The 24286-nt window shown below is 36.3% G+C and overlaps 1 protein-coding gene across 3 annotated transcripts; it reads left to right on the forward strand.

The window, feature by feature from the left end:
* The first annotated feature begins 8187 nt into the window (after positions 1-8187).
* On the forward strand, positions 8188-23053 carry igsf5a (immunoglobulin superfamily, member 5a). 3 transcript variants are annotated; one of them, XM_046862036.1, is made up of 9 exons: positions 8188-8375; positions 10030-10110; positions 15901-16209; positions 20004-20294; positions 21000-21131; positions 22181-22205; positions 22311-22396; positions 22659-22726; positions 22820-23053. In XM_046862036.1, the coding sequence occupies exons 2-9, from the start codon at positions 10065-10067 to the stop codon at positions 22916-22918; spliced, it is 1056 nt and encodes a 351-aa protein (XP_046717992.1). In that variant the 5' UTR covers positions 8188-8375; positions 10030-10064; the 3' UTR covers positions 22919-23053. The 3 variants fall into 3 exon arrangements, with proteins under 3 accessions (XP_046717992.1, XP_046717991.1, XP_046717993.1); XM_046862035.1 differs by having other exon boundaries at positions 8189-8375; positions 22656-22726; XM_046862037.1 differs by lacking the exon at positions 10030-10110 and having other exon boundaries at positions 8189-8375; positions 22656-22726.
* Positions 23054-24286: the final 1233 nt, after the last annotated feature.

Here is a 24286-nt window from a genome sequence, read left to right on the forward strand (position 1 = left end):
CAGCTACAAATGTGATCATGTAAAAAAGCAATTAATTAATACTGCATGTTCACATTAATTGATACAATAATATATGTATACACTTAAGAGCCCAACCCATCAGTAAGTTGCAAAGATTCCCTTATTATTACCTCTTTTACACAGCTACAGAGCGTTTCAAACTCCCCCGTTTCACCTTTCCTTTCAAATCATGTTTTCTCTAAACATATCACTTATTCTAAGGATTGTCCACACAAACCTGAACTAAGCTGATTGATGACATAAAGGGAAGGTCATATTTTCTTTAATAGTCATATTTTCTTTAATAGTTTGTACTGTATATATGGTTTGGATTAATTTTATTTAATAGTATGTACACTATATGGACAAAAGTTCATAGACACCTGACATAAGTTTGGTATGTTCTTTTTGAACATCCCATTCCACATTAAATTTCCATTTGCTGTTATTATAACCTCCAATCTTCCAGTAAGTTTTTAGAGTGTGCTTGTGTAGATTTAATTTCATTAGTAAAGTCAGGTACTGATGTAGAGTGAGGAGGCATGGGGTGCAGTCAGCGTTACAGTTTATCCCAAAGGTGTTGAATAAGTTGAGGTCAGAGCTCTATAGCAGGACATGAAAGATCACTCCAACACATCTAAATCACATCTTCATTGTGCTCTATTTGTGCACAGGATCATTGTGCTGGAAGTTTGGGCCTCTGGGTTCAAATGAAGGGAAATTTAACCCTATTGCATCCAAAGACATCCTTTACAATTGTGCGCCTTCAACTTTGTGCTAACAGTTTAAAGAAGAGTCCCAAATGGCTGAAACAGGCAGTTATCCAACTTACTTTTGCTTATATAGGGTATACAGTATATGTAATGAGAGGGTATTCATATGGTAATCTGATGGTTGTTTTCACATCATAACATGTTATATTGTAAGATTTTTCCAAGTTTGTATTGGCAGACAAGTTATAATCTTAAAAGTCCACTGTAAACGCACAGTTTGACACTAGCTTTAGGTCTTACATGCCAGTAGCAACAAATAGCTTTTGTTGTTTTATGTAAAAATGCATTCTTTGATCATTGACTCAAATCTGTGAAAATGTGGAAAAAATAGATTAATGTAGAGCTTTACCTTCACCTTAAATTTGCAATCGTGCATGCTGATGAGTTCTTAAATGCACCCCAAAGTTGTGAAAGGGAATTTTTTTTAAAGGAAGAGTTTATCTACTGGGACACTTTGCTTCTCCCCTCCCCCAATGCCCTCATATGGCTTTCTTTCGGCCTAACTTTCAGGCGGGAAAACATTGGCTCCTGTTGCTGTTTCACTTGGTGGTGTGTACACACACACACACACACACACACACACACACACACACACACACACACACACACACACACACACACACACAGGACTGAGGATTGGGAGGCAGTGGGAGTGGCAGGTGGGTTTCAGATAACACAGGGAGCTCAGGGGCCCCCTTTGGCACAACAGCTGCCCATCGCTGCCCCCTCCATCTCCACACCACAGAGGAGGAAACAGGGCTCAGTTGCACACTGTAACACTTGCAGATATGTGAGGCTTGAATACATTTACACTGCAACCTTCATGTGCCATCCACTAGTAAGGAGAGTGCACAAAGAATGTTCCTCCCATTGTCTGAGAATTCGTGAGCTATTTAAAAGTAGGCTTTTGATGGTGAAAAATGAATAATAACATTATTTTTCAATAGTTACTATTATAATTTTATTAGCTATTGAAATTGTGTATGTTTTGTATATTTAAAAAAAAACAAAGGATTAAATACAGTGAGGAAAATAAGTATTTGAACACCCTGCTATTTTGCAAGTTCTCCCACTTAGAAATCATGGAGGGGTCTGAAATTGTCATCGTAGGTGCATGTCCACTGTGAGAGACATAATCTAAAAAAAAAAATCCAGAAATCACAATATATGATTTTTAAACTATTTATTTGTATGATACAGCTGCAAATAAGTATTTTAACACCTGTCTATCAGCTAGAATTCTGACCCTCAAAGACCTGTTAGTCTGCCTTTAAAATGTCCACCTCCACTACATTTATTATCCTAAATTAGATGCACCTGTTTAAGGTCGTTAGCTGCATAAAGACACCTGTCCACCCCATACAATCAGTAAGAATCCAACTACTAACATGGCCAAGACCAAAGAGCTGTCCAAAGACACTAGAGACAAAATTGTACACCTCCACAAGGCTGGAAAGGGCTACGGGAAATTGCCAAGCAGCTTGGTGAAAAAGGTCCACTGTTGGAGCAATCATTAGAAAATGGAAGAAGCTAAACATGACTGTCAATCTCCTCGGACTGGGGCTCCATGCAAGATCTCACCGTGGGGTCTCAATGATCCTAAGGAAGGTGAGAAATCAGCCCAGAACTACACGGGAGGAGCTGGTCAATGACCTGAAAAGAGCTGGGACCACCGTTTCCAAGGTTACTGTTGGTAATACACTAAGACGTCATGGTTTGAAATCATGCATGGCACGGAAGGTTCCCCTGCTTAAACCAGCACTTGTCCAGGCACGTCTTAAGTTTGCCAATGACCATTTGGATGATCCAGAGGAGTCATGGGAGAAAGTCATGTGGTCAGATGAGACCAAAATAGAACTTTCGGGTCATAATTCCACTAAACGTGTTTGGTGGAAGAAGAATGATGAGTACCATCCCAATAACACCATCCCTACTGTGAAGCATGGGGATGGGTGCATCATGCTTTGGGGGTGTTTTTCTGCACATGGGACAGGGCGACTGCACTGTATTAAGGAGAGGATGACCAAGGCCACGTATTGCGAGATTTTGGGGAACAACCTCCGTTAGAGCATTGAAGATGGGTCGAGGGTGGGTCTTCCAACATGACAATGACCCGAAGCACACAGCCAGGATAACCAAGGAGTGGCTCTGTAAGAAGCATATCAAGGTTCTGGCGTGGCCTAGCCAGTCTCCAGACCTAAACCCAATAGAGAATCTTTGGAGGGAGCTCAAACTCCATGTTTCTCAGCGACAGGCCAGAAACCTGACTGATCTAGCGAAGATCTGTGTGGAGGAGTGGGCCAAAATCCGTCCTGCATTGTGTGCAAACCTGGTGAAAAACTACAGGAAACGTTTGACCTCTGTAATTGCAAACAAAGGCTACTGTACCAAATATTAACATTGACTTTCTCAGGTGTTCAAATACTTATTTGCAGCTGTATCATACAAATAAATAGTTAAAAAATCATACATTGTGATTTCTGGATTTTTTTTTTTAGATTATGTCTCTCACAGTGGACATGCACCTACGATGACAATTTCAGACCCCTCCATGATTTCTAAGTGGGAGAACTGGCAAAATAGCAGGGTGTTCAAATACTTATTTTCCTCACTGTATATGATAATAAAAAAACATTATTGTATAATTCAAACATATATTTAAATATGTTTATTAAAATCCTTTATATTTTTTTACATTTTATAGTTTTTTCAATTGTAATTGCAATCCTTCATAAATAAAATAATCATTAACACTGAATTAAATTTAGGTCATATTGGGCAATTTCTCACATCTTTGAAATCTTTGGGTATATTTACTTGTTATATTAATTAACACTTTTCACTTGATAGTATTATACAATATTTATTTATTTATTTATTTATTTTTTAATTACAAAGTTCCAACACAGAAGTTGATCAATGACTTCCTGTAGTATTCCTGATCAACCCTGATTGGATCAGTCTCTTGCTAAAGGTGTTTTTTGGGGGGGAGTGTTCAAACTTTCATTTGAACACTCATTCCCCTCCCACCACCATTTGCAGATCTCACCTCTTCTGTATGTTTATTCAGCCTGTCAGCAGTTTGTTTTATTGCACCCCAGCACAGCACAGTGTAGTATATAACCCTAGCTACACCAGAAATTGTGGGACGATTTCCCATGTAGGTTGAATGACCTAAACTCCCTCTTGCTCTTTAGATCACAGGTTTATGCCTCCACAGACCCCTTTCACTGTGAACCATTTGGCACTGTGAACCATTTGGCACATTTTTATGCCCACATATGAGTTAGGTCAAATAATTCATGATAGTATATTAGACACATATTTCATATTCATTTAATTGCCATGGTAAAAGGAATAAAACATACTCTGAGACGTTCAGTATAGGAAAATAACCAGCTTTAGGATGCCCAGTCAGATTTTATTTAGTATATATGTACTTCTGCTCCTAAGAAGTATTACAGTGAATTTAAACACCATTATACTTAATGTATAAAAAAGCCAGAGACTCTACTAATGTGTATTCACTGAACACATTATAGATGATTAATACATGTTCCCCACGAAACACTGAATTAATGATTGAGCTGATATGTGATATTTGCCTGTGGTCATAATGCGGTTCATTCTTTACTTTTGGCCTCAGTCTTGCACTACAGATTGCATGAAAGAAGTGGTTTTCTCTGAGAGGTTTGAGAGACTTATAAAGTCATTAATTTTAATGTAACTTGAGGATTTGAATGCAAATCCATCGATGGTTCATGTAAAGAAATGCTGTTTTAGAAGCAACAATGCCTTGATAAATTAATTTATTATTATGTTTTAAATATTGTAAAAACAATATAATAATAATAATTTGTTACATTTATATAGCGCTTTTCTGCAGCACTCAAAGCGCTTTACATATGAAAGGGGGATTCTCCTCAACCACGACCAATGTGCAGCATCCACCTGGATGATGCGACGGCAGCCATATTGCGCCAGAACGCCCACCACACACCAGCATATTAGTGGAGAGGAGAGTGATATAGCCAATTAATATGAGGGGATGATTAGCAGGCCAGCGGGCAAGTTTTTTGGCCAGGATGCCGGGGCACACCCCTACTCGTTTTCGAAAGACATCCTGGGATTTTTTAATGACCACAGAGAGTCAGGACCTCGGTTTAACGTCTCATCCGAAGGACGGTGCTTTTTTTTATTTTATTTTATTTTTTACAGTATAGTGTCCCTGTCACTATACTGGGGTGTTAGGACCCACACAGACCACAGGGTGAGCACCCCCTGCTGGTCTCACTAACACCTCTACCAGCAGCAACCTGGTTTTTCCCAGGTGGTCTCCCATCCAAGTACTGGCCAGGCTCAACCCTGCTTAGCTTCAGTGGGCAAGCTGTCTTGGGCTACAGGGTGATATGGCTGCATGACAACCCTTTGCCTTTCAAAAAAGGTGTCTCAGGTGTGCTACAGAACCTGCCAAAGTTCTTCTGGGGGCTTTGCCAAAATTGCTTATGTCTTTGCAGCTATTATTTTATTTTATTTTGTTTAGTTTTTTGACTGAAATGTGGTCTAATATGTAATACGTGTTTCTTTCTTTACAGACATAAATGTTTGCTGTTTTATTTTAGAAAGCATGTATAGCTACAGCATGATATATTGTTACATAAAATAATACAAAATATAAAAAAAAATTATCCCAACACATGAGCATGTTATTGTACATTTAAAGAAATCAGTTATACCAAATTATAGTCTATTTCAAGAAGTTTGTACTAAATCCAAGCCTGAAATAATTTTCTTGGCCTAATGTTTGACTTAATATTTCATTCATTTATTTTAAGTAAAATCAAAACGCTCTTGAAACAAACGAATCACAAAAATTAATCGAGTAAATTACTATAATATATACATTTGATGTATATATTATATACATATACATTATATACATATATACATACATATAAATAATGTTACATATACTGTACATATATACATACATAAAAACTTGCATACAGATATACAATAATTGTAGCAAATACAATTTCTTGAATTTGTATGTATGTAGATACATGATTCAGTGCATTTAAACACAAGATGGCTTATTTAAAAGCTTTAAGAACAAGACTCTACAATCTAAAAGCCTGATTAAACATGATCTGTGACTTAGCCCTAATAACAACAACAGTAGAATTAAAAACACAAAACAAAAATATTTAAACCAGTCTTTGAACTACACTGATTTATTGGAGTAAAATAACCTGTATAATTTTAAGGCCAGATGTAAGTGTCATTAATTGGTTTTAATTAGGGGGATTCCCCTCCTCAACAATGCAACTGCTTTTATTGCTTTTCTGTGGAACTGATGTGCTGCTGTTGTGTTCAAGATAGCCATTTTGGTTCGGTCCACTTCCACTCCCTCAGGTCAAAGGACACAGCAGCCATCTATTAAGAGGCTATTTCATATATAGTGCAGTAACATATATTTTAATAGTTTATCTGTACAAAACAAAGTGCAATATGGTAATGGGATATTTTAGTGCTTCACCATACAGGGTTAATGTTAGATGTTTTATAATAATAATAATAATAATAATAATAATAATATTAATAATAATAATAATAATAATAATAATAACGTGTCAAAAACAAGGAAATAAAGCCAAGTGCTCAGCACCTTACCTAGTGAGAGAAATTCATCTTTAGCCACTACAACCACCAGAGGGCAACAAATACTAAGCCTGATTAGTATGAACATCCAACACGTTATTAGTCTGCTCTTCATAACATCAAATTAACATAAATGCAGCATGAAATTAACATAAATGCAGCAAGGTGATAAAAGACTGGTTTGTTGAAAAAAAGCAACAGATCCCCCATTAAATCAAAGATGTATTAGATATCTGAGGAATTACAAATTATATATCTTTATATCTCCTCGAACTATATACAGTTTTTTAGTTATGTCACAGAGATATGGCTGTATTCTATACATAATAAAATAAATAAATGAAATGGTCACCTTTGGCAGATTGATAGATCAACTCTGTCTTCAGTCTGGTTAATATAACTGCATTGACCCTCCTCCATGCTCTGCCTGAAAACTTTTTGAGGTGAAATTGCAAGAAACAACAATGCAAATAATAATTTTACATATCGACTGTAAATTTTAAATGTGTATTTAGGCTTTAGATTGCAGAGCTTAAAGGTTTTTTTTATAAGTTAACCTTCAATTATTGGTTAGTTACATATTCCTTGTAGCTTGTAACTAATAAAGATGACATCACTACCAAACTTGCATTAATGTATGTTAGATGTATGTTTTCGTGGCAGTTACAAAAGTAAATTGAAATTCTGAGAGTTTTCAGTTTTCTGTACAGTTTTGCAGTTTTCGCACACAAACATAGCCATTGTAAAATAATTATTTCATCATGACATGGTCTTGATCTTAAGTAAAAGCCACTGAAAGATGTTACTCACAGGACAGATAAATATCCTCTTATGGCAATGGCAAAATGTAAATAAACAATGTCAATGGACAGAAAAATAAAGCCGATGAACTTAGAGATAAAAACTGCAGCTTGTCCTTCTGTATGATATACAACAACTTTCGGTTTTGACCTTGAGTTTCAGTCCCCTGCTGACTCCAATCAAAGGTGTGAGTCGTGGGTCTTTCGGCTGTCCACAGTGGGGAGGAGCTCACACTTCATCTCCTCTGTGTCCTCCCACCTGCTCTCTTCCTGCTGATAAAGCCCTAAGAATTTTATAGTAACTCTATAAATCCACACTACAACCTTTTGATCTGCATCCAAACGCTGCACAGCATGACATCTACTGTTGTTGAGAAGCTGAGAATGTGTTGAGAAGAAGTGCGATACACACAACCTAAATGGCTTAAATGCTGAGTTTGTGTTTTATTGCAACTTTACATTTTTGGTTCCTCCTAGGATCTCTGTACAAAAATCAACATTTGGCTTGAACGTTTGCAGATACTCTTGGTTTTTCCCTTTAATCACTACTCATGTCTTTACATGGCATGCAAATGATTGTTTGGTTCTCTTCATTGTAAGCGAGATGGCAGTTTGTTAGGAATTACAGGCTTTATGCATTCATCTAGAACACAATAGCATTATTTACGCATACCCAGGCATTCAGTCTCAAGTACACACCTGCTTATGACACGTGACCATGATATATATATATATATACAGTATATGTATTTGGTTGGGTTTGGTTGCAGGGAGACAAGTGTTTACTGTGTTTACATGCCAAAGAAGGGTGTATTGTACAAACTTCATTGTGAACACAATATTTCATGAGTTCAAAGTCATCATTCTGCTTGACAAGCCTCTCAAGTCATTGACATTTTAGAGATCGTCATAAGTCGAGTTCCGCCCTTAGAGTTTTGCTATAGCCCAGCCTTCATGCAAAGCAGAGAGGTTAGACAGGTACCACTGCTCCCTTCTCTTTTGCCATATGTGTCATAAGAAGAATGCTGGACTTTGGCCTCCATTCGGTCCAATGAGTTGAGATAAGTGGATATAAATCAGGAGAAGAAACTGTTTGTGGCTCTTCATTGCTTCTAAATAATCCTTTGGGTTGCTTTTTGGGGTAAGCATTGTTTGTTTTGAAGAGATTTTAAAGCATAATTAGGATTAAAAAAAGTAATGTCTTGAACCAAATCCTAACGTAGTTTAATTGAAGACCTACACTAGCCAATTCAAAGTAAACAATATTAAGAGATAATGGTGCATTTCCAAAAAGTTCTTTATTGAACTACCAATTTGCATACTTCTAAATATATTGATCTTGTATTCTACTGACTTTATTATACCTAATTAACTAATATAAATAATACATTGTTTAACACACAACTAAGTAGAATTGTATGGGTGATATACACGTGTGATATACTACTTATTTCTACAATAGTTTGGTACAAATTTGTAACTGATTAACTCAAATACATCATGTGGAAAGTAACATTTATTAGGTTCTTAAAACGGTTGTAAAAGCGATTGTCATTATGTCTAAAACATTTTTAGATATTTGAAGTTTATTAACAAAAATCACATTACACAGCTTGAAATAGAATTGATCAGAGATAACATACCATAAAAAAACAATAACTAATATTTACCATTAGCTCAGATTTGACTGCCTACACAGTTACTTTAGCTACTGGGATGGATGCTAGTCTAACCTGGGGTTAGCAAACAAAACAGGTTGGTGTGGTTAAGTGAATGTTAGAAAATTATCTAAAACTTACCTCAGCAAGCCTTTTTAAGTAACATGCATATGTATGAGTCTGTGTATTTATTTATCTGTGCATGACTAAGTGAGTTTTTTACTGAATGTGAAATGTAAGTATTTCACTGTGGTCCAGCCAGGGATGCTCAACAAGTGTCTGGTGGTTAATCTAGCACTAAATACTTTGTATAGGTAAGGGCAGGTAATGGATTGGAATAAATCGTGAGATTTAGTTCTACCAGTGGCAGGCCGTGCATTTGGTACCTAGGCCTTCAGTGGGGACGTACCCGAATTAATCCACCTCTTAATACCACCACTATTACGTTGCAATTATAGAAACCATAAATACTTTAAAAAAACACAATATAACAACGCGTGACATTACAGAGAGAGAGGCATTTCACATATGCAGGGCAAATACCATTTTACTAAAGCAAGAAACCCAGTTAAGACTCCAAACCTCTACACCACCACATGTGCCACCTACGTCATCTGGAGCAGTGCAGAATCAATATTTGTCTACTAACATGACAAAAACATAAAAATGTAAATAAAATAAAACCAACTCACAAGAGATGCATACTCATAATTTGCACCGCTCCTCAGAGGCTGTAAGCCAGTGGCAACGCTCGTATTCACTGGTATGGAAGTGGAGAACAAACCCTTTCCCGGGGAATACATTAATACAGTTTAATAGAACGAATATTAGAATTTATGTTGTAAATGTAGATCAGTGGTTCTGATAGTGTTTAGGCCAGCAGAGAAGGCTTTGCTCGCCCTGACCACCCGTCAAATGGTAACTGAAACCTAAATATAATGTATTAGAGCTTGATCTGTAAACAGGCAGCATACAGTGATTGAGACTAAAACAACATTTAATAAATTAAATTATGTACTCGATTATTCTAACATTTTTTTGAAGTATAAATATTCCTAAATAACACTTAAGTATGATAATAAAGTGCAATTTATTTGAGTGTTTTCCAGCTTTGATTTTGTTTCTATAAATCCACAGCATTTGATTATTGGCATGAGCTTTTCTGAAGAAGCATGAGAACATTCATTCTTGCTGCTGCCTTGCTTTTCATCACAGAAGGTGAGTACGCTTGATTTTTCTTTTTTTACTTTCTCAGGGCTCCTTGCCTTGTGCGTCTACATTCCACAGCCCACAGGAACATTTTTCAAAAACAAAGATGAAAAAAAAAAAATCTAAAAACTTTAATCTTAGATGGTAGATTCTGAGATTTCTTTTAAACCACCAGCTAAGGAATGATGTTCTGCAAAATTACTACAATTGTTCACACAGAATGGTATGTCATGGCAGCTGGGTGGCAGTACAAAAGTTCGGACTTTCTGACCGGTTAAATAAAAAAAGATCCACATTTCTTGCTTTTAAATAGATGTTATGCAGGCATGTAAAACATATGTGAATGACATCATGAAACCAAAGTTTCTACTTCTGCATAATCAATTATGAATACAAACTTTAATTCTAAAATAATTTCTAACGAATGAAGTACAGACCCAACACCTGTACTCAAAAATAGTTATTATTATTTGTCATTGATGTGTATGTGATTTTAAACAAATTCTTTTGGTGTTCAGGCCAATAAAAACAAATCATTGCATTTGTTGAGCACTTGGAAAAATAGTACAAGCAATAGTCAAGTATTCAACTTCAGTAGTACTTGAGTACAGTGCAAATTATTAAATACAGCAAACAACTGCAATGCCTTTGGTGGAGAAACTGAAAGTATATAGACTTCAACACACATTATACAATCAAAGATCAACAACAACAACAACAACAACAACAAAATACTCAAAATATCAGATTTGGTATTTTGGGGGAAATGATACACAAACCTAGTCATGCAATACAGACATGAAACCTAGACTTAAAAGAAAAGAATCCAGGACTACACCTGGTGATGTGTGTGTGTGTGTGAGAAATTTTTCTTCTCAGTAATGCATCATTAACATCGCTGAACACTACAGATTTTTACACATTTCAGAAGTGTTCTGAGGTAGAGGGAGGATGAGCTGAGCTCCACCAAATAAATGTGCACTCTTCAGCAGAATTGGTCATGCTTCACTAAAATGACCGTGTTTAGATTAGATTAAATCTGTCAATGTGCAGGAAAAACATCATCATCTACATGATATAGATCTCTCCTCAAACGATTTCCTCTATTTGTCTTACAAAGTAGAGTCACAAATATCTCTGTAGAAATCCTGTGTTGGATTTGTTGCTGGTAGTCACATTCAAAAAAGCTACACCTTAACCAATCCTTTAAAAGGATTGAGGTGTTAGTGAGACCAGCAGGGGGTGCTCACCCTGTGGTCTGTGGGGTCCTAACACCCCAGTATAGTGACGGGGACACTATACTGTCAAAAAGCACCGTCCTTCGGATGAGACGTTAAACCGAGGTCCTGACTCTCTGTGGTCATAAAAAATCCAAAAAAACTTGCCCGCTGGCCTACTAATCATCCCCTCATATTAATTGGCTATATCACTCTATCTCCTCTCCACTAATATGCTGGTGTGTGGTGGGCGTTCTGGGGCAATATGGCTGCCGTCGCATCATCCAGGTGGATGCTGCACATTGGTGGTGGTTGAGGAGAATCCCCCCTTTCATATGTAAAGCGCTTTGAGTGCTGCAGAAAAGCGCTATATAAATGTAATGTGTAATGTAATGTAATGTAATGTAATGTAATGTAATGTAAAAGTATGTTCACTGATTACTACACTGTTAATGTAGTAATAGAATATAGTATTTATTTGCAGGAACGAGACACCATACCGATAATTCCGTCAGTGTTGCGAGTATTACTGCCTATTGTGTTTAGCACACATTAGGAACTGCTAACATTACTCAAAACATGTTAAACATATCTGCAAATGAGACAGTGCCCCTGTAAACAGGGTTGCCTTGATGTTTAAGTTTGTTTATTTGTTTAAGTTGAAACTGTTTCATCGATCACATTATCAGTCCCCAGGGGCTTTCAGAATGTGGGGCCCCAGGTGATTTCCTGTCTTGCCTGCTTTGTAGCATTTGATCAAATGCTAATATCTGCCTCAGAAACCATCTCTCAGTGATCTTCCTGTCATGTTTTTGTAAAGAACATCTCCAAAAAGTAACAGAGGCAAAGTATGGCGTTCTTCAAAAACCTTGTAAAATATGAATATGCCAATATTTATAGGTTTCACTCAAGCCGTGAAACCTTGACACTCGAAGCAAATACCAAGCAGGTCAGGTTTCTTTTTTTCTGCTTTCTAACGACGAGTGAAAACAGAGCCTGGCTACACCCAGCATGCCTATTTGTGTGACTCAGCTACAAGTGGGTACATGCACGTCACCAAACACAAACAGTGCACCGTCAAATAAAGACTTATTTTATGTGCTTAGTAACACACACTATCACAGCAATTCAAAAACTTAAATCAGAAAACTGTAACTCACTTCCTTAACGGCACTTTATACACCTAACATCTAAAAATTATATTTTAAACAGCATATTCAAAATATTATTCTGGAGATTAAATGTTTCATGGCCACAATCTGGTATAATAAAGATACCAACATCACTGGAGACACCTATAGCAGGAGCAGGAGCAGGAGCTTTAAGCAGGTGATTAATTTTAATCAAGATGGCTGGCATCTGAATCCATCATACTGATCTTATCTTAAAGTAAAAAAGAAATTTAGATCCCAAGAACATTCTCTGTTTATCCTGTATTCAGAAGTCCTTTATAAAAACATGACAAATTAGACTACACCCTACAGTGTACTCAATGGTTACATAGCACATCACAACATTCCACCTAACTCTTTATAATCACATAAACTGTTTTCTTAAACCTTAGTGTGAGTGTAAAATATCCACTGTCCTACCTACACTAAGATGAACATGCCGTTGATCTCAATGTCTTCAAGCGATTATACTGTGGTGGGCAGCCAGCGTAATTGTAATTAATGTGTAAAACTGCTCTGCAGGTGACGTCTGAAAACATAACGAAAAAGCGAGGATGATGCGGAGAAGACTTCTTTCTACACCTGCATTTTCCAAAATGAATCAAGGCTATTTGTATTACCTTCTCCACATTCTTCTCAACACAGACTCGATCCTTCAGTGATAATTAGGGCCTCTCAGGGAGACAAAGTGTTTATTTCAAGGCCGGAGGGTTCAACCTCACTGAGAGTCTACAAAACACAGAATTAGACATGAAACAGCCTAGACCTCAAAAACATCTTTACCAAATTTGCTCATTCTCTTATAGCACAACTCTTACTTACCTTGTCTTGTCCCACAGTAAGAGAGCCATAACCATTGTTTGATGACAACCGGGTCTTATGGCTTATCTGAAAATATGAAATACTGTAAATCTTTACATTCTGAATCATTTAATGGAATAATTTAATCATCTAAGGTTTATAAAATTAAACATAAAAAATATGATTATAATATATGAAATATATAAAATAAATAACAGTTATGATACAGTCAGCCAGTAACTGATGCAAATTAAACATGGACAGGACGATCCTGAGCATTTGTTTCAGAACCAGGGACATTTTCTCCCCTGGCTCGGTTTGTTTAGGCATATGTGAACATTGGATCCACACCAAAACAATTGCTCCTAGACAACCTGAACGAGGTGGTCTCAGCCCGATTGTAAACAAACGCTTGTGGTGTGAAAGCAATTATACCAAATTATAAAAGTTAACTGCTATTAATGAGATATTGTTTGATTAAAATATGTTTGTGTTTGTTACACCTCACTTTCCTGATGAGTGTGACTGACATGCTGCAAGCAGAGAGATGTATTTGCTCTATCTTGTTTAGGACATAAAAACTAAATATAATGAAAAATTATTATTGTAGTTTTACCTATTAAAAGTCAATTTAAACCAAGAGTGCTACTTTTGTAATAATTTTAAACAAGGGTTTTGTTAAAAATAACAACACACTGGGGTTCTTTATTCAAGTCAAACATCAAGAAAATCTTCTTATCATGTCCTCATAAAACAGGTATAAGCTACACACAACCTAAATCTGAACAAGCATGTAATGTGATGCATAAAAGCAATTATCTTAACCTTGTATTGCTGAATATCATTTTATCTCCAGTATCATGATGTATGTATCTATAATGTCAAATATAGAGGTATCATAGCTAATCTGTCATCCATACAAACCAAGGCCCCATGTTTCAAAACGTGATTTTTGAATTACTTGCAAAGTTTAACCATTTTAAAATGAAAGTTTATCATTGGCACGTGACTTTAAGTTCTGTCAGTTTAAACAGTCATGTGATTTTTACCCTTTCAGGCAAAGAAGTCGAACATAATTGAGTGTCCTGAATGCTGCTCATTAGACTTTAAGCACTGCATATTTCATTTGTATATGTTCTACTGGGTTTATCTATGCCTGTAATTTATTTTCTGTGCAGAAGCACTCCCCTCCAAAAACAATCACACCAATCATTCCACAATTAAGCATACTTTACAGATAAAGCTATTCAATCACCTGGTAAAATTGTTTTCACTTTTCTTTATATATTGAAGAAAACCAAAATATTGCAATGTCATTTCTTTCTTTTTTGAATTTTGTGCAGCCCTGTTACCTTGGGTAACAATTAATATTACCTTTAAAAAGTTCTGAGTACAGCTTTGTTAAACAGTTTCACTTAAACATAAACAACTCACCTTTAAAATCATTGATTAATCTCTCAAGTGCATTTGTGTCTTTCTTCTGAAGTGAAAACTGTATGGCCTCCTACAGTGGCTTGGTCTGTTTCCCTTCACTGCCTCACTGCAGCCATGATTTTATGTGCTGCTCTGCTGTTATAGAATAAAATGCCCTCAAACATTTCAATTGTCATATTATTCAGCAAGTTACAAAAAAGCAATATAGATACAAAAAAAATCACAGATATAACTCAATTCAAATACAGATAGTGGTGTTACACTGTTATTCTCTGTAAATGTTCCTGCATTGGCTTCTTTTTTTGAGCAATATGAGCAATATAGTTGAGGAATATAGTTGCTGGCTTGAAGTTTGATGGCATCAGCATCATTAACTAACTGTTTAGGGATTCAAGGGATAGAGTCCGGCCATAACCATGACTAGGATTTTTCTTTTTAACAGAAGATTTATTTAACTGTTGTTAGCCATAGAGAAAAACATGTCTCTTTGACAGCTAGCTTATACTGAGTAGATTCTTGCCAGAACCAATTTCAGTGAACATACATTTACATTTGTGGCATTTAGCAGATGCCCTTGTCCAAAGTGACAAAAGTGCTTGTACAAAAGTGCTTTGAGTCTCTAGCAATGAATAAATCTACACTGGTATGCTAGGTTATAAATTTAAGATAAATCAGCCCACAACTCTGTTGAGTTTTTTTTGGAACGCAAACTTGGAAAGTGTTAGTTTAAGTGTTTCAGGAAGAGGTACGTCTTCAAACGCTGCTTGAAGAATAATAACTTTTAAAATATACAATAACTCCTGTCAAGTGGCTGTCTCTTTACTGCAAGGATAAAGACCTTACTGAATGGGATTTGGGTAGTGAATCTGAGACTGAAGGTAATCCTGGTAGTGGACTTTACAATCAATATTTACTAAAGAATTAGTAATCAAAATTAGTAATCAAAGAATTACTAAACAGTATTTGTTGTGTACTGTTATGTTAATATACAATGCATTATTATTTTTTAACAAGATAAACAAGAATAAGTTAACTGTATCTCAGTTTAATCACCAGCACTTTTTTTCTCTCACAAAAATGCCATGAAATTCGCCAATAAATCCATGATGATGTATGTAGAAAGTCTTTATTAAAGATCGGATCTCAAGATCTTATGATGTACTTTTTTTTCCCAGGCGTCAGAGCTCAAGTGCTGACACCTACAAATGAGACGGTGCTGCAAAATTTCTATGCCACGTTCAACTGCAGCATAAGTCCTGGATGGAATTTCATGACCTGGACTGTGAACGGACGCTTAGTCCTCAATATTTTAGAGCTGTCGGGCCCAGTCCCTGGTTCTTCCCGTTACTCTGCCACAAACTACTCCACTGCAGGACAAGGCATATGGGGGATAACTATCAAGGGCGTTACAGTAGACGATGCTGGACAAGTGGGATGTCAGGTGCTGAACAATCTGCCTGTGCTTGCTACACTGACCGTCCAGCGTGAGTGGAATTTATATTATCTTATTTTCATGTGCATTTATACTTATCACGTTGGACAGATGCCCGCATCTAGAGTGACTTACAAAATTATTTTAATTCTCCATTATTGAATACATTCCGATGTTTTGAGGACCTAAGACCAGGAATAAGAACACCATCCGCCTAAAACTCAATTGAATGAAATGAAATTAGAAAGCATTGTTTTGTTTTTAAAAACTGATAGTTTAATAACCTCTGGAAGAGGTAGGTCTTTCGATGTTGTTTGAGGACTGCTAGAGATTCAAGTGGAAGCTCAAGTAATCATCAGTGTAATAAATCTAATGCCATTAGTTGATGGTCTGATAGATTGTACAAGGTATAAGATCCAAAGGGCAGGTGGTGGGATTGCTGGACAAGATGACTTGCAGAACCTTTTCTGTTGCCTTGACTTGACTTGATAAATTAGAAAATTAAGTAAGAAAGATGGAGAAACCTGAACGTAAAGTGTAGAAGTTGAAGTAGGGGTAAAGGTCTGGCAGAATTTTCACCAATTTGTTCGTTAGAGAAGGTGGCAAAATCTTAAGATGTCAGGAAAGATGAAGCAAGAGGATTGAGCAATGAAGAACATATGTTGTGAAGTGTACATCTTGTGCAAACACTTCCATTTTTTTGTTGGTAGATAGTTTAGCAGAAGAAACTTCAAATGAGAATTTGGATAGGAGATCCAACAGTATGAGGACAGATCAATGTCACGATGTGATCTCATCCACTTTCTCTCCACTGCTCTTAATTCAAAGTTAACCAAGTCAGCCAGTCGGACTGAACAAAGCAAACAAGCTAGCAGAGAAGCCATTTTGTCTAAGCCTTTTATAATAAATTTTTATTAGCCTATACTGTAATCTTTAAATCAAGAGTTGTAGCTAAACTTGCTAGCTAACCTTGCATTAAGCTAAATGCATGCTTGTGTTGTGTGAGCACACTGTGTGTGAAGACATGCATGAGACCAGCTTCTGCTTAAAATGAGATGAAGACCTTTGACTGCTGATTCGGCACACACAAATGTGCATACTCTGTGTGGGTGTAGACCCTTAGAACCACTTTGCCTTATCCAAGGCTTTATTACTGTGTTCAACCTACAAAATAATAAAAAGTATCGATCTTCAGCGAAACGCTTCTTAGTTTAGATGTCAGTGAAGAATATTTTCCAACTCATTACTTCAGTTTAGAGGTGCAGTGAAGAGTCAGATTCATTTAGCAGGTCGCATTTAAATAAGAACAAATCTAGGGTTTACTGTGGAAAAGAATCTATTGCCAAATTCAATACTTATGACTGTTATTCATGTGCTTGTGTGTGCTAATGCTTTGTGATTACCTAGACTTTTTTTCTTTTTTTTTTTATGTTTTATGAGAAATCTATGTATAAATCTAAAAATCTATAAATCTAAAACCAGGCTAAAAATGAAACCTGTTTACCCTAACTTTCTGAACAATCAATATTTTATTGACAGTTCTAAAATGTTTGTCATTTTGGCAGTTAAATAACCTAACATTTCTACAAACTACCATTCAATGTACATATTTTATTGACAGTTCAGCAAACCAAGCATGGCATTTCTTCAGAAAGTTCTTTATTTCAAGAATAGGTTAAGGTACTCCTACTAAAATCTTGATGAAAAATGTTCATTACGATGCAAGCTATATATTACCCATCTTATATTTAGCTAGCTTTGAACAAGCTATAAACAAACAATGAAAAGGCAAGCTAAAAATGAACAAGCTAATGATGAAAAAGCTAACTAATAGCTCAGAGCTACTGATATTTTTTTTTGGAAAAATATTATTAGAAAAAGTACATTACAATCTTAGCATTGTGGTCATTTAAAATGAAAAATAAAGTAAAATCTCCACACTGGACCTAATGTATCTATTCATGCTTACGGATCGTTCATCGCTAATCAAATGCTCAGTGCAGCGTGATATATTAGCTAAGCAGGGTGTGTGTAGCTTCAGGTTGGCTCAGTGTGTAGCTGCACAGAATAAGACCTTGAGCACCAGTGTAGCTCTTGAGTTATGCTGTACACGTATTGGAATGCTTTGAGTGGATATTGATGTATAGTGTGTGCTGTGTTTCTTTTTTCTTCTGCATTAAATACATGTTACTCCAGTGCTCCTAAACAACTCAGCACTTTCAGCATCTCCTGGGAAATCATAGTAACTCAGGGGAAGAAAGCTGTGTGTGGAAACTCATTCTTGTAGTGATGCTTAGAATGATAGTCTGATGCCATCTAATATGATATGGCAATATCGGAGGCATGGCCATTAACTATTAAGTGAATTGTGTACCCAAGAACAGGAAAAAAGAAACTGTTGCATATGAAAGCACATTGTTTCTGCAAATATTGTGCATGAGTACTAAGATGCAAGCCTAGTTCATAATAATGATGCAACCAGCATAAATATTACAAAACTATTTAATGGCATTCTTGATTGAACAGTACTACAAAAAAATATTGTACCTTTACCCAGTCTGACAAATGGTGTCAATGCATCCCAAGCAGAGTTATGATATAAATACCTAAGGACTTCATAGAGACCATTCCATCAGCTCTCTGTTCCTAATCTAGCTCTAGCTACCTGCTGAGATGATCACTGACTGTGTAAGTAAGCAAGATTTATCAACCAAATAAAAACAAAACTAAGCAGCAAGAAAAGTAAATAAACTACAGAAAGATAACAGTACCTTGCTTGACTTGTGCTTTATTATTTATATAGAAAATGAGGGGAAAAAATGCAGTTATGGGAAAATAATACTTTTTGTGTGTCACAAATCCCCCCTCTGTGTGTATTGTGTAATGAATAAGACTATTGTGTTGTATTGGGTACAGATCAGTGTTATTTACATGGCATCATTATTATTGCAAATCTGTCTTCACCCCTGTTCTGGCATTGTTTTTTACCCAGTTGTGCTCACCTGTTCTGTATTAGCTCATTTATTAGTTTGTATACATAGATCCTGCTGTGTTCCACCAAAGACTTAAATCATGCCGTTTGGTCTAGGCTAATGTGATAAAAGCCTACACAGGGGGACGCATGTCATAGCAATTTTTAGGGCTGGTTTAAAAATGTAATATAGTAACTTTAAATTATCCCTTTAAATGGTCATTATAGACCAATGACACCAGTTTGTTCCTGTGATTATTTGCAGTTATTACTGTGAAGGTATAAATGTGTGTAAGATGATTTATGAAAATATTTACAACAGGTTTATGGTCTCGTTTGGTTTAGCTATGTTGTATGGTGGCATTGAGTAAAAGACAGGAGGCAGAGCTGGAGGTAGCAGAGCTGAAGATGTTGAGGTTTTCATTGGGAGTGACAACGATGAACAGGATTAGAAATGAGTTTATTAGAGAGACAGCGCCTGTAGGACATTTTGGAGACAAGGTGAGGGAGGCGAGATTGAGATGGTTTGGACATGTGCAGAGGAGGGACATGGTAGGAGAATGCTGAAGATGGAGCCACCAGGAAGGAGGAAAAGAGGAAGGCCAAGGAGCAGGTTTATAGATGTGGTGAGGGAATGCATGCAGGTAGTTGGTTTGAAAGAGGCAGATGTAGAGGACAGGGGGGTATGGAGACGGATGATCAGCTGTGACCCTTAATGAGAGAAGCCGAAAGAAGAAGAAGAAAAATGGTCTTGGCTTCTTCATCAGCTTTGTGCTTGGATGAATTTCTGCCTCGTCCTAAGTCACCAATTTTGCAAATAACAAAATAAATAAAGAACGACTTGACTTTAACACTTATTTAATGTCTGTCCACAGAGAATGGCACCGTGGCAATTACAGGGTCAAACCGCACAGCTACAGAAGGAGATCAGGTCACGTTCCAGTGTCTTGCAGCTAACTGGTTACCAGCACCACAGATATCCTGGGCTTTGAATGGCATAACTGTGGATAAAACGCTCTATAACACAAGCTCAGTTTCAAGCGGAACTTTCATGAACTCCAATAGCACTCTCACGATCACCGCCAAGAGCAATGCTTCTGTGGCCTGCCTTGCATCTGTTTCCACTCTCCCATCGCCTGAAATCAGCACCATCTTCCTGACCGTCCGTAAGACATTATGTTGCAATGTCCAGGTTTATTTAGTGTAAAATAAGATGTGAAAAAAGAAACTAAAATATTCTGACTTGCAATTAAATGAGCCTCATTCATCCATCTTTCAGCAAAGTTGTGTGTGAAAGTAAAAAATCACACAAGATTAACAAATATTTCAGTAACAGTAACAGTAAGTTAATACATTTAGCCAAATGTGTTAGGGGCACAGCTGATTTACATTTACAGCCATTGCAATGCTTCAGCTTTTCCTCATTTACAGGGTGCCATTACTTTTGATTTAGTAAAATGTCCAGCTTTATTCATTGTAATTTGTGTATTTGTTTTGAAATCACTTTGGCTCAAGTCATTAACCAAGGAAATTAATTAAATAGGTGTTTAATTGGTTAAATGTAGCAATCAAAACATAAAATCTTAGCAACTCGTCAATAATTATACTTGGACAATTACGGTTTAGATTATTTACCTTATATGTAAATTTGGGAAGTGTATGGGAATTTTGGTAATTTGGGAATATGTAATGAATTCCTCTTTATCCAATTTGACAACCAATGATAAAAATAATGCACGTGACCGTGAGGATATGTTCCATCATGCATCTCCAAAGGCAATTATTGGCAACTGAAATAAACACAGCATAACTAATAAGTTAAATCGCTTGAATTTATTAATGCCATTATTTCTATTTTCGTGCTGTTGCAGAAAAGGCCGTGCTTTTGGCATCCAGAGACCAGACCGTGTTAATAGCGATCACCGTGGCCTTCAGCCTGGCTGCACTTTTATTCCTCCTCATCTACGGGATCATCTTTTTCTGTAAGAGGCGGAGGAAGAAGAGTAAGTGCTCTGCTTGTCATTCATCATATACAATGGATGATAAAAGTTTAATGAAGTCGTTGCTTAGGCTTTCAGTGCAAGAGGGATATAGTTAGATTAGCACTCAAGATCAGTCTTTTATCAGCGGTATAAGACATCGATATAATTAAAAACGTGGCATCCGCATCAGATTACATGCTGTTAACAAATAGGTTCTATTTAAACGAAGGACTGAGTGCAACACCATCGGCAGTTGTTGTGAGAAAAAGATACAGCATGATATGAAGAAGTGGGAAGTGAAACTGGGGCTGATTGATTCCAAAATCCAGACTGCAATTTCATGCAGCCTATCAGTGACAATTGTGTCATTTGTTTACTCTGTGACATGTGATAATAGTGTGATAAATTATGTTATAATATAATGTTCTGGGACATTGTGGGTGTTGTTCTGCATTTTTTCTTTACAAACATTTTTGTGTTTTTTTTTCCTTATAAATATAAATAATAATAAAAATTATATTTTGTGTTAAATCTTATTTAAATCAAATGTAAATGTAAATGTAAATGTAACTACTTTTTAGGTGGCATGTGTATTGTGTATTATAGAAATGTTTTCAAATATGATATGGCATTTTGGTTTTATTGCCTATCTCTAGTCACAGTACGCCTCGGTAACCAGATTGTTCGGGACTAAAATGCAGTTTCGGTCAGCCATGATTTGTGCTGCGTGTTTACTATTGAGCAGACTGATGGAATGTTATCATAGCAGCCATCTTGGACATGCAAAACTGCATTTTTCTCTTAAGTTTTGGTATCACTCTTTCTTCTAGACATTGCCTTTGCAAGACTAAGATTAAAGATATGATTGTGTGTTTCATTTCATCATACAGGCCACTAAATATTTTACATATATTTATATTAAAATGTTAATTTCTTACATACTTGTGTCAGTAAAGCTGCTTTGGGACAATGCCCATTGTTAAAAGTGTTATACAAATAAAACTGAATCGAAACAAAAACAACAACAAAAAACAATATAAAAGGCTAACTTTGACATTCCTGCTTTTCAGGATCAAGCTATCAGAATGAATTGAGGTATGCACACTAAAAAGCAAAAAACATATGAAAGTTTATATAATTCTTGCTAGTTATTTATTCATTCTCATGTTTCGCCTTAATACTTGGGTATTTTTCTTATAGAGCTCGGTCTCAGAGACAGCACGCTGGATACCCTGGGAGAGGAGGGGTACGGGAGAACTTTGGATATGTTGAAGACAGTTCCACAGGTTTGACACGTACACACACACAGACACAAATAGAGAATAATGCACAGTAGCCACATGGAGATGTTTCTAATTGCTGGTCACAATGCTAAGAGTCATATAACATTATATGAACATAGAACAAACAAATTGGTGTTGTTTATTATTTCACATTTGATCAGAGCACTATTTGAAGGAAACGTTACGATTAATTTTAGAAAGACTTAACACGTAAAACTTAATAAAGCCTCTCCGCGACTCATTGTGAATATTATTATTACAGCAGATAACCTTGACGGGGTGTATACCATCAGCCGCTTCAACACCGTCAGAGACAATGGCACAAATTTTCAGGTAGCACTGCAAAGTAATGTACTTTTGTAATGTGTAACTGATACCACACCTCTTAAACAAATCTTCTGCTAACTTCATGTCCTTATTTTCTAGCCTGCTGAAATTAAGCCAAACCGATACAACAGTCCTTCTTACTCTTCTTTTGACGATGAACCTGGGTTTCTAAATCACAGACATTTGACTATTGTGTGAATGGACAAATCACACACACACACACACACACACACACCAACACACACACACATATATATACGCACACACACGAGGTGGTATCAAAAAAGTTTCGAGACTAGCTCTGTTTAAAAGAAAGTATGCTATCACCTTTAAAATAGTCCCCTTGCACAGCAATACAGTGCAATATCCAGCATTCCTGCCCCTTCTGAAACATGTCCTGGAAGTCTTCTGCGGTTCGCACTGGATCTCCAGTAATAGTGACCTTTGAGCTGGATCATCATCTTTTGGAGGAGGGCAAAGTCAAATCTGGCAAAAAGGGTGGGTGCGGATGTGAGATCATGTGGATTGTTCTCCGGCGATCAACATGCACGAGTTACCGAATGGCGGAGCACGTTGAAGGTCTTCCTGATTGCTCGTCATTTTCAAATAATGTTTATCTGCTTTTAAAGCAACGTAAACGTATGTCATGTCAAACATCTCTGTGCTAGATTTGCACAGATTTAAGCAGACTTTCACGTTAGCTTTGAAGTTGCAGTCCATTATAAAATTGCATACATTGTAACGCATGTGGTCAGTATAACACCAGTTAGGACCGTTGGTCAAAAATATATATATATATTTTATAACTGTAATGTATATAAAAGAGATTCTATAAGAGATTTTATGGTTTGTTTACATGTACAGAACCCATGCACTGCCTAGATTTACTATTTGAAAAGAGTTTTTTAATAAAATGTTCCAATTAATGGACATTTTGTTGAATATAAACAGGGAAATGTGTCAAGTTTGTATATCAGAAGATAGAATTGTGGTCAGTGTTTTTATCAGTTATCGGAAGAAATATTTGAAACTTGAATGAGGCATTAAAATGATTAATTAAGTCACTAGTGTTTATTAGGATGGATAGAGGTTCTCAGAAACAAAGCTGTTAGTTGTTTTTTACAAATGAATGTTTATATTAATAGGTGATGAAATGAAGTATATTGAGATGAATAAATGTGTTTGAAAGTGTGTGCGCACTGTATGTCAATAGTGGAGGCAAAACTTTTTTGGGTAATTATGAAAATCCAATTTTGCTCAATGAATGAGATTGACTGCAATTCGGTGTCACATGACTGCAACAGACAAATGAATGCAATGCTGCACCAAATTCTAAAGCAAGTTAATGCTTTTATTCTTAAAAAAAAACGATAAAAGCAAAATGCTTTTAATTTAACAGGACACAATGTGAAGAATAAAAAGAGGCTGTTGATGTTCTGCATATAACAAATGAAAAACAATATAGATTTTATGTTTTACCTTTTAGCAGTCTGATTGTTTTGCAGCCTGGCATGTAATATTTTCCATGGTCTAGGTCCATTTGTAGTTTTAACTCATAACGAGTCA

Source organism: Silurus meridionalis, chromosome 11 (genome assembly GCF_014805685.1).
Source record: "Silurus meridionalis isolate SWU-2019-XX chromosome 11, ASM1480568v1, whole genome shotgun sequence".
In the NCBI taxonomy this organism is placed as follows: domain Eukaryota; kingdom Metazoa; phylum Chordata; class Actinopteri; order Siluriformes; family Siluridae; genus Silurus; species Silurus meridionalis.

What these genes read in the sequence shown, in the direction of transcription:
- igsf5a (XM_046862035.1), top strand. Translation starts at nt 10,065, where the DNA reads ATGAGAACATTCATTCTTGCTGCTGCCTTGCTTTTCATCACAGAAG. An exon ending in AGCTATCAGAATGAATTGAG is followed by an intron (nt 22,206 to 22,310) that starts GTATGCACACTA and finishes TTTTTCTTATAG; the next exon opens with AGCTCGGTCTCAGAGACAGC. An exon ending in TGTTGAAGACAGTTCCACAG is followed by an intron (nt 22,397 to 22,655) that starts GTTTGACACGTA and finishes TTATTATTACAG; the next exon opens with CAGATAACCTTGACGGGGTG.